Source organism: Balaenoptera musculus, chromosome 2 (genome assembly GCF_009873245.2).
Source record: "Balaenoptera musculus isolate JJ_BM4_2016_0621 chromosome 2, mBalMus1.pri.v3, whole genome shotgun sequence".
Classification (NCBI taxonomy): domain Eukaryota; kingdom Metazoa; phylum Chordata; class Mammalia; order Artiodactyla; family Balaenopteridae; genus Balaenoptera; species Balaenoptera musculus.
The window spans coordinates 100466673-100483862 of record NC_045786.1 but is presented as its reverse complement, the minus strand read 5'-3'; the positions used below and the strand labels follow the sequence as shown (position 1 = coordinate 100483862).

Here is a 17190-nt window from a genome sequence, read left to right as displayed (position 1 = left end):
GGTTCTCAAATGCTTCCATTCAGAGGACGTCATTAAAAAAACGAAGTTTTTAAGTTTACTACACAGAGAAGTGCACGTACCAAAATGTTTGGCTCAGTTAATTTTCACAAACAACGTATTCATACAACCAGCTCTCAGAATAAGAAACACAGCTCAACCAGAACCTCAGGAGCCCCCTAGTGCCTCCTTCTGAGTATGTATGTATGTACTTATGCATGCGTGCATGCATGCATTCCGAGCAGCTTGTGGTATCTTATTTCCCCGACCGCGGATTGAACCGGTTCCGTTTTCAATGAAAGCGCAGAGTCCTAACTACTGGACCACCAAGGAATTCCCTGAGGACTCTATTTTAGTGTATTACACATGATACTTGTAGATTTGGTATAAGTAAGAAGAGTGAGAATATGTATTTGTAGACTCATTATAGTATCTCTGCTCCATCAGTTCTCCTCCCTCAAATATGCATACGTAATGGCTATATTTTTGTAAACAAGTGCACGGAAACATGAACCTATATCTTCAGTGGCAAAGGTAGGTTAGTACCAAACTGTCAAAAGGAATTCGTAATCCTTCATTTCCAAAATCTAGACTACACACGCTGCCCCACGTGCGCTGTCTCACCACGACTCAACTCGAACTCATTTCCTAATATTCAACATGGCCGCATGCGCGGCTATAAGCAACATGGCCGCTCTGCCAGGCACCAACATGGCAACCACAGCCTCGCCTCACCCGGAAGCGTGAAAGAACTCCCATAGAAAACATATCCGCCATTCTGCCAACACTTAAGGTGGCTCTCGTTTCAGCTTCAAAGGTGGAGCAAACCCGGAAATGACTTTCCGTCCGGTGCATCTCCCGGGATCTCTTTCCGGTTAGCCTTCGGGTGTCCGCGTGAGAGTTGGATAATTCTTGGAACTAGGGCTGAGAGGTGGAAGGCAGCCGCCCTTGGTTCGAGACGTGTCTGGGCTGCGAGACTGAAATGTCGGACACGTGGAGCTCTATCCAGGCCCACAAAAAGCAGCTGGATTCTCTGCGGGAGAGGCTGCAGCGGAGGCGGAAGCAGGACTCGGGGCACTTGGGTGAGGCGCGGGACTGTTGGGGCCGATCCTTAGCCGGGGAGGGCTGGAGGGAACCCTGGAGAAAAACATAGCTCCTGAGTCGGTGCCTTTCCCCAAACGGCCGTTTCTTTAAGGCTTCATACATTGGTACTCTTCTCCCCCTACCTCAGCAGCGCAGACGCTTCACCCTCCTGCAAGTAGTCGCGGCTCCTTCCCAGCCTGGGCCGTGGTTCCGCCGGTTCCGCTTTCCCCGGCCGGAAGCCTCCGCCTCCCCGCGTCAGGTTGACTCCTCTTGAGTCTGTGAGAGCGTCTCACTTGCTAGGCCTTTCAGCCCCCGATCCCTCGAAGCAGCAAGTCCCTTTTTTTGGTTATTCCCGTGGCGCTTTGTTCTTCTCTCGGTTATAGCAATTGCTTTTTAGTGGTCATGTCTTTTGAGACTGGGCGCTGTGAGAGCAAGTACGGAACCTTTATATCCACAGTGCCCAGCTCAGTGGCCCTCGCAGAGTTAGCACTCGGTGTTGCTAAACGAGTAGAGGAACTGGCATTGTCTTAGCCGTTTACACACTGAGCAGGAATCTGAAAACATTTGTTTTTAAACTTTTTCTCCCCTCTCGTTGTCCCGTGTCACAGTCTTAAAACTTGAAGGACCCTCAAAAGATTGTTAAGTGCTACTCATACCACATCCGCAGCACAAGCCCTGAATTATCTAAGGCAAATCAAAGATCTACAAGGATAATGAATCCGTACCACTCTTGTGGTAGCTTGTTCCACTGTGTATCAGTATATTCGAGTCCGTCTCTAAATCTCGTGTTGAAATATATATTAGGTCCATGCACTTGTAGTCTGGCCCTTGGAACTAGAAGATGCCCTGGCAGGACTCTTATACCATAATGAATGAACATCTATCGAGTGTCTACAGCGTACATGAGTCTGCTTAGACAAAAATAAGTAAGACAGTGTCCCTGCCCTCAAGGAGTTTAAAATTTAGTTGGGGATAAAGGAAAAGTCAGAAATACAATATGACATATGTAAAATGCCAAATGAATCGATTCCACAATGAGTACAGTGAAGGTAGAAGTAACAAGAGTCAGTTTAGTCAGTGAAGGCGTCAGGGAAGACTTGGCACTTGGAATTTGGTCTCTATGGCTGTGTAGGACTTAGATAATTAAAGGGAAGATAAGAGGGCACGGTAGGCAGAGGAAGAAGTGCAAGTCATATTATCAGGAATTAATTAATAGAAATTCCACTTCACTTCTCCATGGTATTAACCACACTTTGGTATTAACCAAACTTTGCGCCATGTGCAAAGTTTTTTTTCTTCATTCAGTTCTTTTCTCACAGAAAATAAAAATTTTCTTACTACATCTAGATTTTTGTAGCATTACTGAAATCTGATACTTAATTGTTTACTTCTGAGGTTAATGTTAAAAGACAAGGATATTGAGTAAACTAAAATGTATCCATGTCATTAATGAATGCAGAATACTATGAACCAAGAATCATTGGGAGACCTTTGTTAGCTGGGCATTTTTAAAGTACAACTTTTTTTTAAAATTGTGGCAAAATACACATAAAATGTACCATCTTAACCATTTTAAAATGTATAGTTGATAGTGTGATGTATATATATTCACACTATTGTGCAACCAATCTCCAGAAGTTTTTTGTCTTGCAAAACTGAAACTCTACCCATTAAACAGTAATTCCCAATTCTCCCCTCGTCCCGGGCCCTGGCAACCACCGTTCTATTGTGTTTCTGTGAGTTTGACTACTCTAGATACCTCATGTAAATGGAATCATAAAGTATTTGTCTTTTTGTGACTGGCTGATTTCTCTTAGCATGTCCTCAAGGTTCATCCATGTTGTAGCAAGTGTCAGAATTTCCTTCCTTTTTAAAGCTGAATAATATTCCATTGTATGTGTATACCACATTTTGTCTATCCGTTTATCCACTGGTGGATACTTGCTTCCACCTTTTTGGCTATTGTGAATAATGCTGCTGTGAATATGGCTGTGCAGATATCTCTTCAAGATGCTGTTTTCAGCTTTTTTTGGATATATAACAGAAGTGGAGTTGCTGGATCATATGGTAATTCTATATTCAGTTTTCGTAGGAACCACCACACTGTTTTCCATAGAGTAAAGTACAGATTTTTGAAGTGAGGATTATCACTTCCAATAAATATTTACTTCATTTTAACTGAAACAAAATAAACTTGGCCAGGCTTAGCACATAGTAAATATGTGAACTGCTCAATATATTTTATCAATGGGATTGAAGATGTGAATATAGATGTTGACATATTTTAGGGATCAGCAAGTTAGTAGACCGGCCATATTTTTATGTCTTCAAGCTAGTATTTTATTTATCTTCAATGGAGCTCTTAACCAAAGAATAAACTCAAGTATTAAGTATTCCTTTGCTGAGCCCAACACATTAAATTTTTCATTAGATTAGAAGCAGAGTGTCAGCATAGTTACCAGCATAATGGAAGCACTCAGTAAATATACTGAATTAATAACTGAACAAATACTTTCTGAAGGAGTTGGAGCTCAAGGATTCCTAATGATTTTCTGCCAGTGACCCATTTTAAAAATGATAAAACGTTGGAGTCTTTCCCCCAAATTTGTAGTGACTTCATGGAATTCACAGAGTGGCTAAAGCCCATCTATAAATAACAGTTGCATTAATCAGCTGTTAGATTTTTTCCAAAATATTAAACATGAGCTTCCTCCTCCCAATAACCTTAAAAGAGGTATTTTCAGCTTCAGTGTCCTGAATGTCATGAAAAGAATACTCCTAGGAGGTGTTACTAACACAAGGATTCATAACCAGAATCACAGGCTGTTTTTTAAAAGAACTGTATTAAAACAAGTGATTAGTCAGATAACCAAAGGGGGGAAAAAAAAATGTCTGTATCCAGTTCCAGGGATTGAAAATGTATGTTTAAAGTGGTTCTTTTCATAGACTTCTTGCTTACTTTAAGAAAAATTATACATGACTCAAAGAACATATAAATTTAGTTACCAGAGAAAGTGAAAACTCTGTAAGAAGAAGAAATGTTTATTATATTATATTCTTGGTAGTATCAGTAGGTTAATTATAAAAAGTACACTTTCAACTTATTGACATTAACATTGGAGCAAAATCAGTGCTTTTCCTCAGTGAGATGATGTCTGTTAGGGTATTTGTGCACCACGACAAAGATCCCACGCGCCGCAACAAAGACCCAACGCAGCCAAATACATAAATACATAAATAAATTGGATTATGTTTAAAAAAAACAAAAAGTTCTAGTCTGAGATTCAGCAGAACGTAAAAGAATCATACGTAAGCAAGGTAAAGAAAGTTCTGCAGTTATTTAACATTTCTAGCGAGTATGGAATTGTGGAGTCTGTTTTCCATGTGGGGTATAACTTAACTTCCCTAAAATGTAACTGTTCCAGCAAGGTGTTTGGTATACTTCAGCTCCATTTTCCTTGGAATTCTGAGTTAAATTTTACTAAAGTTAGTTCCATTAGAGTGGAAATTTCTAAGTAACCAGAATATCTCTAAATGTAAACTAGTGGCCCACTTACATAGTATTTAACAGAATTCCCATACAGGTTCTGAATGTTTAATATTTCATCTGTATTTTAACTAAATAATCACAGATATTAGGCTCTCTCAAAGGTAATATTTTGTCCCGATTTGAGTTACTTAACTCTTCTTAAGGTTATGTTGGCTACCCAACTTGTGAAGTACTAGAGTAAGTGATAAAAATATAGTCAAGAAATATCACTGGTGACCAGGGCTTCAGCAGTTTCATAAAATTTTTGTGTTTAACTTTAAAGGTCGCATCATTCTAACCCCCAACGCTGTCATTTTTTATACCCTCTGATGTCCAGGGGCCTTAATTCATTCAAATTCGAATTCAATTCTTCAAAAAGATTTGATCACAGTGTACGTTGTTGAAAATACTCCTGGCTTATAAATTCAGGTTGATTATATCAGCTGTCATTTTAGAGTGACTGAAGGGAGGTGGTATGGACATTTAAATCTACTAAGCTGCTAATTTATTTCCTTGAAGCACAGCAAGGAAAGGAATTAGGAAAAGACCTCTCACCCAACAGTGAAAAGGTAAGCATTTCCCAGAAAATCCAGGATTATCTTGGCAAAGCAGTGAATGCTTGAGTGTGATTTAATAAAGGGTATCTAGTGCTAAATCTGGTCAGAGAATTTTCTTCATGAAATGAAAGAACTGTGTGTTGTGAATGCTGGAGAACTTGACTCCTGAGGAGTGTGTACATTGACAATGGTTGCCCTTTTTCATTTTCATTTCTCTTCACTCCTAGATCTTCGGAATCCAGAGGCAGCACTGTCTCCAACCTTCCGAAGTGACAGCCCAGTGCCTACTGCACCCACTTCTGGTGGCCCTAAGCCCAGCACAGCTTCAGCAGTTCCTGAACTAGCTACAGACCCTGAATTAGAGAAGAAGTTGCTACACCACCTCTCTGATCTGGCGCTAACATTGCCCACTGATGCTGTGTCCATCCGTCTTGCCATCTCCACGGTAATGACCAGATAAGACAAGGTTGGGAACTACCACTGTTTTTCTTCAGTTCATGGTCAGTGTCTTAATGCTTTCCCCCCACCCTCCTTCCTTAGCCAGATGCCCCTGCCACTCAAGATGGGGTGGAAAGCCTCCTACAGAAGTTTGCAGCTCAGGAGTTGATTGAAGTAAAGCGAGGTCTCCTACAAGATGATGCACATCCCACTCTTGTGACCTACGCTGATCATTCCAAGCTCTCTGCCATGATGGGTGCTGTGGCAGAAAAAAAGGGCTCTGGGGAGGTAGCAGGGACTATCACAGGGCAGAAGCGGCGTGCAGAACAGGACTCGACCACAGTAGCTGCCTTTGCTAGCTCTTTGGCCTCTGGTTTGGCCTCTTCAGCATCAGAAGTAGCCAAGGAGCCAACCAAGAAATCAAGAAAACATGCTGCCTCAGATGTTGATCTGGAGATAGAGAGCCTTCTTAACCAACAATCTACTAAGGAACAACAGAGCAAGAAGGTAGGGGTAGATGGAAATGCTTTCACACATGTACTTTGAATTTTAGCTTTGGTTGAGAGGAATTTACCCCTAGGGCGAAGAGCAATTCTTGGAATTCAGGGTTTAGAGCAGTGGTTCTCAACTAAGGATGATTTTACCCCCCTCGCAACCCCCAGAGGACATTTGGCAATGGCTGGAGACATGTTTGGTTGTCACAGCACGGGAGCACCACAGGCATCTAGTGGGTAGAGGCCAGGGATGCTGCAAAGCATCCTACAGTCTTAGCAGGGCAACCTCCACACGACAAAGAGTTATTTGGCCCAGAATGTAAGCAATGCACCAATGTTGGGAAACTCTGATTTAGAGAATCTTTTTCATTGGATCTGTTTGGAAGTATCATCAGATCTTGAGAAGAGGAATCCAAATATAGTAATAGAGGGGACGAATACTGGAAGATAGTCATATGGACCAATAATTATGGAAATCGTACAATGTGGAGTGGCAGTGTAGTGGTTTCTGAGTCTAAATATTGGACCCACAATAGTTATCCATTTCCTACCCGCCCCCCCCCCCCCCAGCTTATAGAATTGTTGCATAGGCTCTGAGCTAAACGCTAAAGTGCTTAGCACTGTGCCTTGGTTCAGTACCTAATAAATGTAAGTGGTTTTGTTTGGAAGGAATGCTTTCCTGGGGAGGGGAGTTTAGCCTAATGCTTAGCAGTTGGAACCAGTCTTCTTATATTTTAATTTCATCCCAAATGCAGATTTGTGAGAAAGGACTAAACCCACGACACATCTCTTCTCCTAGGGCTCCAATTTTCCCATATTAACTTAAGTCTATTGATCCCTCATAGGACATTGATGTCAAGTAGAATTTGCAGAGGTGGTTTAAGGGCTAATTTTATCTACAAACCCTTTTAAGACCAAGGTTTCTTCTGTCACAGGTTAGTCAGGAGATCCTAGAGCTACTGAATACTACAACAGCCAAGGAACAATCCATAGTTGAAAAGTTTCGCTCACGAGGTCGGGCTCAAGTGCAAGAGTTCTGTGACTATGGAACCAAGGAGGAGTGCATGAAAGCCAGTGATGCTGACCGGCCCTGTCGCAAGCTGCACTTCAGGTCTTTTGGGAGGGAGGGGGTCAGATGGGTCTCCTAGAAGCAGTCATTCTTTTTAAGCACATCTCTTCCGGTTATTGGGTTTCTGTCTTTAATCCTGTTATTAAGTGGTTTTAATATGATTTGTCTAAGACTTCCAGACTCTGAAGGTACACTTTCAGAAGTAGTGTTCTATGGGAGGGAATACAGGCTGCACTCCCAAAAAGATGTGAGATTTAAAGAAAAAAATGCCCCTGTTCTTGCAATAGCAAGACATCTCTGTCTCCGAGCCCCAGTGAAAGTTAAAGTTCTCTGGAAGAAGGACCATCTTAGGAGAAACAGGAACCTGGGCTCTTAGGTAGGTGCTTTATTCTGCTCTAACTAGCAAGCCCTTCCTTCCTGTCATAAGATAAGGAAGTTAACTCTTTGCTCAGAGAGGAATTAAAACTCTTTAGTGTAAATTACAGATTTTAATGTCACCTGCCTTCCTTATTTGAAAACTTGTGGAGGCAGCTCTAATGATAGTGAAAGACTAGAAATTTTGCAACAATTTGGACCTCGAACTGTGGCATCTAACTGGAACACCATCTTGATTCCAATTCTCCCTTTTTATTTCCCCAGACGGATCATCAATAAACACACTGATGAATCATTAGGTGACTGCTCTTTCCTTAACACATGTTTCCACATGGATACCTGCAAATATGTTCACTATGAAATTGATGCTTGCATGGATTCTGAAGCTCCCGGAAGCAAAGACCATACGCCAAGCCAGGAGCTTGCCCTTACACAGAGCGTTGGAGGTGACTCCAATGCAGATCGACTCTTCCCACCTCAGGTACCTATCTGCTCAGAAAACTTACCTCAACTTAAGGACCTTTATCTTAGTAGGGCAGCTATACATGTAGGAAAGCAGGGCATAAATCAGCAATCCGCCCTGCTGATTGGGAATGGAGTGGGACAGATATGCATATAAGGGAATAGGAAAATCAAATGTAAAAAGAGGGACTGGGGCCATGAATCTCAGAGTAAAGGAAGGGAAGATGACCAAATACCACCTCATGCAGTGGATCTGTTGTGATATCCGCTACCTGGACGTCAGTATCTTGGGCAAGTTTGCAGTTGTGATGGCTGACCCACCCTGGGATATTCACATGGAGCTGCCCTATGGGACCCTGACAGATGATGAGATGCGCAGGCTCAACATACCAGTACTGCAGGATGATGGCTTTCTCTTCCTCTGGGTCACAGGCAGGTAATGCAGTTCAAAGATATGTAGGTATGGGCAGATATAGTATAGAGTGAGTACTGGGTGGGGATAAAATCCTGGGTTTTCCTAGCCCTGCTATTAAACATATGACTGAGTCAGCCTTTTTTACCTACTGAGATCTAATGCCTGTTTATAACACAAATGATACATGAATTCTATGTAACTCTACATTTGTTGCTTGTGAAAGGTAAGGTCACTGAGAATAGATACTATGTTTTATTTTTGCATTCTTAGATCCATTCTGTTGCCCTAATGGTGTCTCTCATGTAAATGTTCACTGAATGTCTACTGAAAACAACACATATATCTCGAAGGGAGAAGAAATATGGGCATGGAAATGGCTGTTTAACCCTTATTTCTTTCTAGGGCCATGGAGTTGGGCAGAGAATGTCTGAACCTCTGGGGGTAAGTAACGATCATTGTGTTGCTTTGTTTTGAGGGAAATAAGTACATAATTACTGTAGTTGATATGCGTTCCTTTCTTTCAGAGTATTCTGTGATTCCTTGCCTCTGTAGAATAGATGGCACCACCCCTAAACTGTGAAAGCCTGATTAAAGCTCTGATTCTTTTTCTTATACCCCACAGTTATGAACGGGTAGATGAAATTATCTGGGTGAAGACAAATCAACTGCAACGCATCATTCGGACAGGCCGCACAGGTCATTGGTTGAACCATGGGAAGGAACACTGCTTGGTGAGCAGCAGTGGGGACCAATTCAATAGGTGGAGCAAAAACTAGGAATTGTTTGATTTCTTATTGAGAAACAGTTCAAATGCTGGGGTTTCATAAGGAAATCTGTTCTTTGCTGAGCAGGTTGGTGTCAAAGGAAATCCCCAAGGCTTCAACCAGGGTCTGGATTGTGATGTGATCGTAGCTGAGGTATGTACTTTGCCCAGGCATCCAAAGATCCACATTTTAAAACTGCTATCAGTTATTCTAGTCAGGTATATTCTTATCCCAGGTTTTCTCATTGGGATCATAAACATAAATGGAAAGGGCTAGAATTGCAATCTTGGGTAACTTAAAAGTAGCTAGAGCTTTTATTTCCTAGGTTCGTTCCACTAGTCATAAACCAGATGAAATCTATGGCATGATTGAAAGACTGTCCCCTGGCACTCGCAAGATTGAGTTATTTGGAAGACCACACAATGTGCAACCGAACTGGTAAGGTGACCAGAGAACATGCTAGCCCCCAAAGGCAAAACTGTTTATGGTCAAGGACAGAAGTTAGTAGAGCTTCACCTCACATTCCACTAGTCTATAAATGGGCTTCAGAGGATTCTTAAGCAACCAACATTCATTGGGAACCCAACAGGTTTTAAGATTTAAACCACTGCTCTTAAGGTCTCCACTGTTACAACCTGAAGATCTTCGTTATTCTACGGGATGTACTGAATCTGCCCCCTGGTGGTTACTGAGAATCTGTGTAATCTGTCAACAATTTTAATCTTTCATCCTGTTAGTAGAGCTTTAAAAGACGTGCTGCTAGCATTTCACTAATCCGAAGAATACTCACTGGCAGCAGCAACTTTGTGAAGTAGGCCTGGTTAAACATAAGTTATTAACCCTTAATTAGTACAGATCCAGCCTTTTTTAACACCAGAATCTGTGCCCAATTTCTAACCAGCCATACTACCATATACTATACTAATATTAAGATCTTTTTAAAAGAATTGGCACAAATATTCAAAGAGATGATAGGCAGTCTTAATAAAAAGTACACATTCTTTTAACATTATTAAGCCTTTAAATTCCAGGATTTTGGTTTGCCCCATCTTTCCCCTTGCTTCAGGATCACCCTTGGAAACCAACTGGATGGGATCCACCTACTAGACCCAGATGTGGTTGCCCGGTTCAAGCAAAGGTATCCAGATGGTATCATCTCTAAACCTAAGAATCTATAGAAGTACTTCTAAACCTAAGCATCCATAGCCATGGCTCTTGCAGGCTGCACCTGAAGAGTAATATTTGTACAATAGTTTTTTTTCCTTATTTAAATAAAAGTTTGTATTGTAGTTGGGATTTCGAGGTCAAGTTCTGGCTCTGCCACTTAACAGTGTGTGATCTTGTGTAACTCATCTCTCAGTATGATTACTTATATGTAAACTGGGAATATTACCTACCTCATGGGGTTGCTGTAAGGGTTCAAACTAAATGCATGGAAGGCATTAAAATATTGATTATACTGTATAGGATCAAAGTGATTACCAATTAGTGCTAGTAAACACGGTAATCAAGAAGGGGGTTCAATGGGACAACATTTCTCAAGGTAAGATTTGAGTTTCATTTAAGATTATCATCACTAGGCCTATCATGCTCGAAATGTTGCTTATTCTATTACAACTATGTGGCTTTGCTAGTCTATTATTCATTCGTTTATTTCTAAGAAAAATGAAATAAGCACATCTTACATTAAATTTAAATAAGTGCCCAGAGTATGCAGAGAATTAGCCTATATATTATATAAGTGAAAACACCTCTGGCCTATCTTTTAAAAGATATTTCATCAAACACAAGTGAACACAACTTCTTTAGACTTTGGTGAAACCTCTTATATTAAGGATATAGAGTTCTGCCTTTTGCACTCATAAACTGTGACAACTGAGATAAGGAAGAGCGTTGACTACAGAAATACTGTTGCAGAGAAATAAAAGACGCTCCTAGGTGATGTTATTTTCTCTACAGCCCAGTGTGCTTACTATGTTGAAAACCTTTGTTCTCAAAATAATGAATGTGCAGATGTGACAGTAATAGTTCCCTGTTTAAGAGGTAACCGTTAATGCAGCCTTTTTTTAGCCCCTTTAAAATGGATGCACACAGTGATGTTTCCTCCTAGGCTCAAAGCTGAGTATTATCCTATCATTTTAATAGTATTTTAGGCAAGTCCTATGACAATTATACCAACAAGTTTTCCTCAAACAATTCCCCACCCCTAGCCACCACCCCTATGTTCTGCTTGTTCATATGCCCTTCACCCTTTCCTCTGTTATTATCACTGATATCTCTGCTTGTACGTGAAAGTAAAAAGCAATTCCAGCAAACTCAATGGCCCTGCTTCATAGCCTGGCCCCTGTAGAAGAGAGATAAAAGGGGAGAAACGTGAAGGACATAAAGGACCATCATGGGTTGAGATCAGGCACTACCAGAAGCCCAGCTTGTCTTAAAAACAGGCTCGGTGGACATGTTCCCAGCAGGTAAGTCTTCACTGGCTTGGAGAACAGGACTATTTCACAAACACTACTGTGTTTGAGTTTCTAGAGGCTACCCAGGCCAAGAAGACATCCCTAAGAAAGAAAAAGATACACACAAACTCAGAATTACGGCCTAGATATATTCTTTTTAAACTTTGTCTTAAACAAATAGGTTGACAGATATCACCCAATAGGAATATAAGGGCAGTGGGCCTAAGAGTCAGAAGTATAGGCAATCCTAATTTACTTTGGAGGATTTGAGATAGGAAATACGAATGCCTTGTTTCATGGATGTAGGTCAATCTCAGGAAAATTGGGGAAATGGGCAAAATCTTCAGAACTTCTTCCCTTTCCCCCTATACTTAGCACCTTATTGTGCTACTCACCACCTATCCATTCCTTCTCAAATTCTAATTCTAAGAGGTCTGATTTGCACTAAGGAGATAAGCTAAACTAATAGTCAGTCACCAGCAGCTTGATGTGTCATATTTTTAAAGAGCACACACAGAGGTAATGTACCTGAAAAGTGTGAACTGCTCATTATGTCATCTTTATCTACATGGTAAATGTAAGCTCTTTTTAAGCAGGGGAACTTCTCTAGTAGCTTCTACAATCAGATGTATATAGCAACCTACTCTACTTAAGGTACGGTGGTACTGATATGCTCAGGGTTACTGTGTTTTCCAACACAGTTAATTTAGCCATACTTGAATTGTAAGGAGGGGAACTGAGCTCACCTGCAGTGCTTCACCACGCACTCATTGCTGCAGTACTCATTGTCCCAGTCCTTACTCACAACGGGAGGGTTCTCACAGCCGGACCTCACACATCGAGGCTGGGGTGAGAGCGTCACAGGAGACCCACTCACCAATTCAACATCCATTTGAGAAGGAGACTCAACCTGTGAGAGGGAGAGAGCACCAAAGATGGATTGGATTGCTACTTACCTAGCTACCAGCTAGTCAAATTAACTCTAGGATCCAGTGGAGCAACAGGTGTTACAATCCCTCACAGATGGGGGTACAGTTCCAAAAGAAGGTGAGTTCTTGGTCTTCTCTATATCCAGCTTTAGAATTGTGCCATGCAGATTGACATGAAGATGCTTCCTATAAGGGGAATGCTGCCATACTGCTAGTGTTTAATCTTAATTTTACCGATCGCTGACTTTATTCTACAGTTGAATAATCTTCCTCTGAAAATATCAAATCAATAGAATGTGAGTAGAGGTTGGGTCACCTCAACTAAGATCAGAGACTAAGAAGATAAAATGTGGTGCCATTAGCAAAAAGGAAAAAAACTTAGAGATTAATAGTTTCCTGGTTTTGCAGGGGTGGGGTGGGGTGGTATTTTTCTTTAAAATGACTGCTTCATTAATTGTGGAGCTACAGTCACAAACAGACCCATATTTCAAAATGACTACTGGTCAGGTACAAGTTAAAACTAGGGTAAAGTGGCATGTTTGTTTCTGAAAAGACTCGATGATACTAACCAGTTGAATTTTTCTACCTGTATTCCCTACCCATCCCCTTACTTAAAAACATCAAGCCAAGCAGTCAAGGTTTGGGAGAAATGGAAGGATTTATCTCCAAAGCTTTGGATCCTTGGGTAAGACACCTGAAAAATAACTCTATGCTTAGGCTATATCTTTAGTTGACTACCGTATTCTGCTTAGTTAAGTAGTCTAGGACAGGAGGCCCTCTTAATGTTTCTCACCAAGAACACTACAGAGTATCTTGCAGGGAACTGACAGGATATTTCATACGCCTAGTTGTGCCAGGCATTAAATGCTAGTAGCAACCCCTGCTTTTATTAGATCAATCAAAAATGCTTACACATTTTCACTGGTCTAGAGGAAATACTTGAAAACATAGGCTCACCTCAGGAACTACATCTGTGATCATCTCACAGATTGTCTCAGGAGAGGTTTCCTCCACTGTGTGGGTCTCAGGGCTGCTGTTCACCGGCCGCTCCGGACTCCTTTCTACAGGTGGTGGAACCAAGGTAGTCTGCATTTTTAGAGTGGGCGGAGGCACAAGCTTGACCTGCAGTGGCGGCGGCTGCTGCTGTAGATTGATTCGGAATTTCTGAGGCGGGGGCTGCTGCATGGCCTGCAGCGGGGGAGGCTGCTGGAGAATGGCGACTTGTTGCTGAGTTGGGGGCTGAGGCATCTGCTGCAACGGAGGGGGTTGTAGTCGGGGCGGAGGCAGTTGCATGGAAGCTGCTGCTGCAGCTGCTGCCTGCAGCACTGACCGAGTGACGATCTGGGCTTGCTGACTAGGCTGGATAGTAGCTGTACTGGTTTGGCCTAGTTGGATCCCCCGGGAGGTCACCACTGTGGCTGGGATAACGGTAACCATCCCTCCTTGAGACATAGTAATAGAAGAGGGCAACATCTGTTTGGTAATAATCAACTTGGTAATATTGGGCTGGCCCCCAGCTCCAGAAGATGCCTGGTTTGCCACATAGGATGAAAGAGTGGAATTAACAACAATGGAAGGAGACAGGGCAGGGGGCTCTGTTGAGGCTGCAGCTGGAGAGGCTGGGTCAGCAGTAGTCACAGGAGGTGGAGAAGGAGTCTGTGATGGGGGCGCTGGATCCAATTCCACTGTTTCCACAGTAGCCTAAAAGAAGACCAAAAAAAAAAAAAAATCAGGAGATTTATTCTCTTCCCTAGGACATACTCACTCTAATCACCTCCCAAGAAAAGATACATCACAGATTGGGGGGGTGGGGGTGGGGGACGAAGAGAAAGAAAGAAAAAAGAGCAGCCATGTGTCTGCCTGGCTAAAGTAAACAATGAAAATAGACTGGCAAGGTTTATGATGGAAACAAATGGGAAACCTGTTACATATTTTTGAGCTTTTAATACTATATACTATTAATAGGTTCCACAGGTTTTTGGTGGTATTTACTTCTTATAATTGCTTTAAAAATCTTTTTATTGGTTTAAATATCCACCTACCCCAATCTTCTTACCTGACACTCTTGATTGTCTTTATAAGCAGCCAGAGCCTTCAGATACTCTTTCTTAGCAGCTTCAGTTTTCCTCTTATATACCTGCATGAAAGACAGACTGTTGAGAAAGTCCACAAACTCCTAGTAAAGACTGATAATCCTACATTATTCATCAGTGAAAGACAATTCATCTCAGCCTAAATATTGCCAACTCCTGAAAGCTAGTAATCAAGTCAGCCACCATGGCAGACTTTCCAGTGACCATGCATCTGAAAGCCAGCCAATCAACAGTAGGCTTGCAGAATAACTACACTTCTAAAGCCAACAGCAACCCTTGCTCACACTTGTGTAACCAAAACAAATCCTGACCCCCAATAAGATGAGTAGTCTGCTTAGTCTGGGATTGTGTCTAACCAGTATACTTTCCCTTAAGGAATGTGCTAAACTGTTTGCAACGATAGCCACAAGAATTCTTCCTGTGCCGCATACCTAGTCTTCCATCAACAGCTGAAACTTATTTCCCATTCCTTTGAATTTGGGCTAGCTCTGTGAGTTGCTTTAACCATTAGAATGTGGCTGAATTGACACAAAGAGAACTTGGGGACATCTGTTTTTGTTCTCTTGGAATACTGCTCTAACTCTGCCATAGTGTAAAGAAGCCAGTCTAGCCTATTTGGAGGACGAGAGACCATGTGAAAGAGAACCAAGGCATTTCAGCCAACAGGTAGCACCAACTGCCAGACACGGGAGCAAGGTCATCTTGATAAGCCATACCAGCTGTTGTTTGGGTACGACTGTAGGAATGAGCCCAGGTAAGAACACCAGGAAAAACACCCAACCAATTTACAGAATCATAAGAAATAATAAATTGGGGACTTCCCTGGTGGTCCAGTGGTTAAGAAATAAGAAGACCTGGGGAGTGTAGGGTAATGATAATTATAGCCATCTTCAATTTCAACTGTATCTTATATTTATGTAGTATCACAATTTTCATTTGTTTAATCCAGGTTAAATTTAGGGAGATTAACTATAGTTCTCAAGTTTATATGAGGCCAATGAAAAAATTCAAACTTGGCTGTGGATTTTTAGAGTTAGCTACAGCATGCAACTCACCAAAGAACAGCCTAATTTTACAGATAGAAAAAAAAGGCATAGAAAAGTTAGATTCAGTGTTTTTTATAATAATTTTAAAAATTTTTGTTTTTATTTATTTTTTAAATATTTAAATATTTATTTGGCTGCACGGGGTCTTAGTTGTGGCATGTGGGATCTAGTTCCCTGACCAGGGATTGAACCCGGGCCCCCTGCATTGGGAGCATGGAGTCTTGGCCACTGGACCACCAGGGAACTCCCTATAATTTTTAGATGGGTATTTGGGATTCAGTGTATGGCTGCAACTTTTAAGACGAAGGATGATCTTGAATGCCATTAACAAAGAGCTGATATAAAATAAGAACACATAAGAAAGTTAAAACTTGAACATTCACTAACCACTCGTTCCTCGTTATCTGCTCACCTGTTTTTGCTCCTCTCCAAGACTGTCCCACATAGAAGCCACAATTTTTGAAACCTCCCCAAAAGTGGCATTGGGATTCTGTCCCTTGATGGCAGCCTGTGTGTCACGAAAGAATAAAGCATATGCTGAAACTGGTTTTTGAGGTTCATTAGGATCTTTCTTTTTTCTCTTCTTTGGGGCCTTCTGCTTTTTCCCTGCTTCCACCACAACTGTCTTCTGGCTGGGAAGTTGCTGTGGGGGGAAAAGAGAGAGAATTACAAGAAGAAGAGAAGTATGTCGGCAGAACTGAAAGAAAAGGACTTTTATATGGGGTAAACTAGTCACATAAATGGAATTCTCAGAAATGCTAAAAGTAGAGGCAATAGGATTAAGACAGTAAAGTATGTGAGGACCAATAAGAATGGAGATTGGAAGGAGCATTATAAACTATAAATAGAGAGGCAGGACCCCATACCCAGAAAAGAGCAGAGGAGACAGCAGGGCAGGAGTAAAGAATACTTAGTAGGATCTGTAGGTCAAGAGTTTTATCCCAGAATAATATGGCAGATTTGATTTTGGCAGGGAATGCCTCACCCTCCGGAATTCCTCAACACCATCCTCATGAAGTGAACTAGTAGGTGAAGGTGTGGTTGAAAGACGATCCTCAGGTGACTGGGCAGGTGGCAGGATGGTGCCACCCCCTAAGCTCAAACCAAGTTGAGAACTCAGTTCTGACTGATCAATGGTGGTCAACTGGCTATGCCCCATCAAGCCAGATGTCATGTCTGTCATTGGTACATCAATTGTAACAGGTGGATTGGCGCTATACTGAGTTCCTATAGAATGATCCAAGTCCTGAGAGAAGCAGAAGGACTAATTAAACACTAAATATAAAAAACACTACCCTTCCCTTCCCCCCACTGGAATTCAGGACAATTTATAAGCCCTCTGCTTACCCAGAATGTATCATCATTTAAACAAACATGAAATAATTTGTCTACATATAAAACATATTAAGCTTTTTAATAAAGTACAGAAATTACAAATTGAGTACTAAGTCACTTCTTTGTACTCAAAGGCCTATTCCAAAAT

General features: G+C 41.6%; 2 protein-coding genes across 3 annotated transcripts in view; one reads left to right on the top strand and one right to left on the bottom strand.

Moving 5' to 3' along the window:
• The first annotated feature begins 753 nt into the window (after positions 1 to 753).
• METTL3 (methyltransferase like 3) lies at positions 754 to 10491 on the top strand. The gene is made up of 11 exons (XM_036844834.1): positions 754 to 1079; positions 5394 to 5611; positions 5707 to 6111; positions 7034 to 7209; positions 7807 to 8023; positions 8253 to 8440; positions 8822 to 8860; positions 9042 to 9150; positions 9271 to 9336; positions 9509 to 9621; positions 10250 to 10491. The coding sequence occupies exons 1-11, from the start codon at positions 980 to 982 to the stop codon at positions 10359 to 10361; spliced, it is 1743 nt and encodes a 580-aa protein (XP_036700729.1). The 5' UTR covers positions 754 to 979; the 3' UTR covers positions 10362 to 10491.
• The window catches only part of TOX4 (TOX high mobility group box family member 4), a 15386-nt gene continuing 8338 nt past the window's right edge, over positions 10143 to 17190 (bottom strand). Inside the window, exons 4-9 of one of the 2 annotated variants that reach the window (XM_036844833.1) lie at positions 16693 to 16953; positions 16120 to 16350; positions 14625 to 14705; positions 13526 to 14269; positions 12386 to 12549; positions 10143 to 11741 (exon numbers count right to left, since the gene is read on the bottom strand). In XM_036844833.1, the coding sequence (XP_036700728.1) occupies positions 11681 to 11741; positions 12386 to 12549; positions 13526 to 14269; positions 14625 to 14705; positions 16120 to 16350; positions 16693 to 16953 (1542 nt within the window). In that variant the 3' untranslated portion in view covers positions 10143 to 11680. The remainder of the gene's footprint in view (positions 11742 to 12385; positions 12550 to 13525; positions 14270 to 14624; positions 14706 to 16119; positions 16351 to 16692; positions 16954 to 17190) is intronic. The other variant, XM_036844832.1, reaches the window with a different exon arrangement.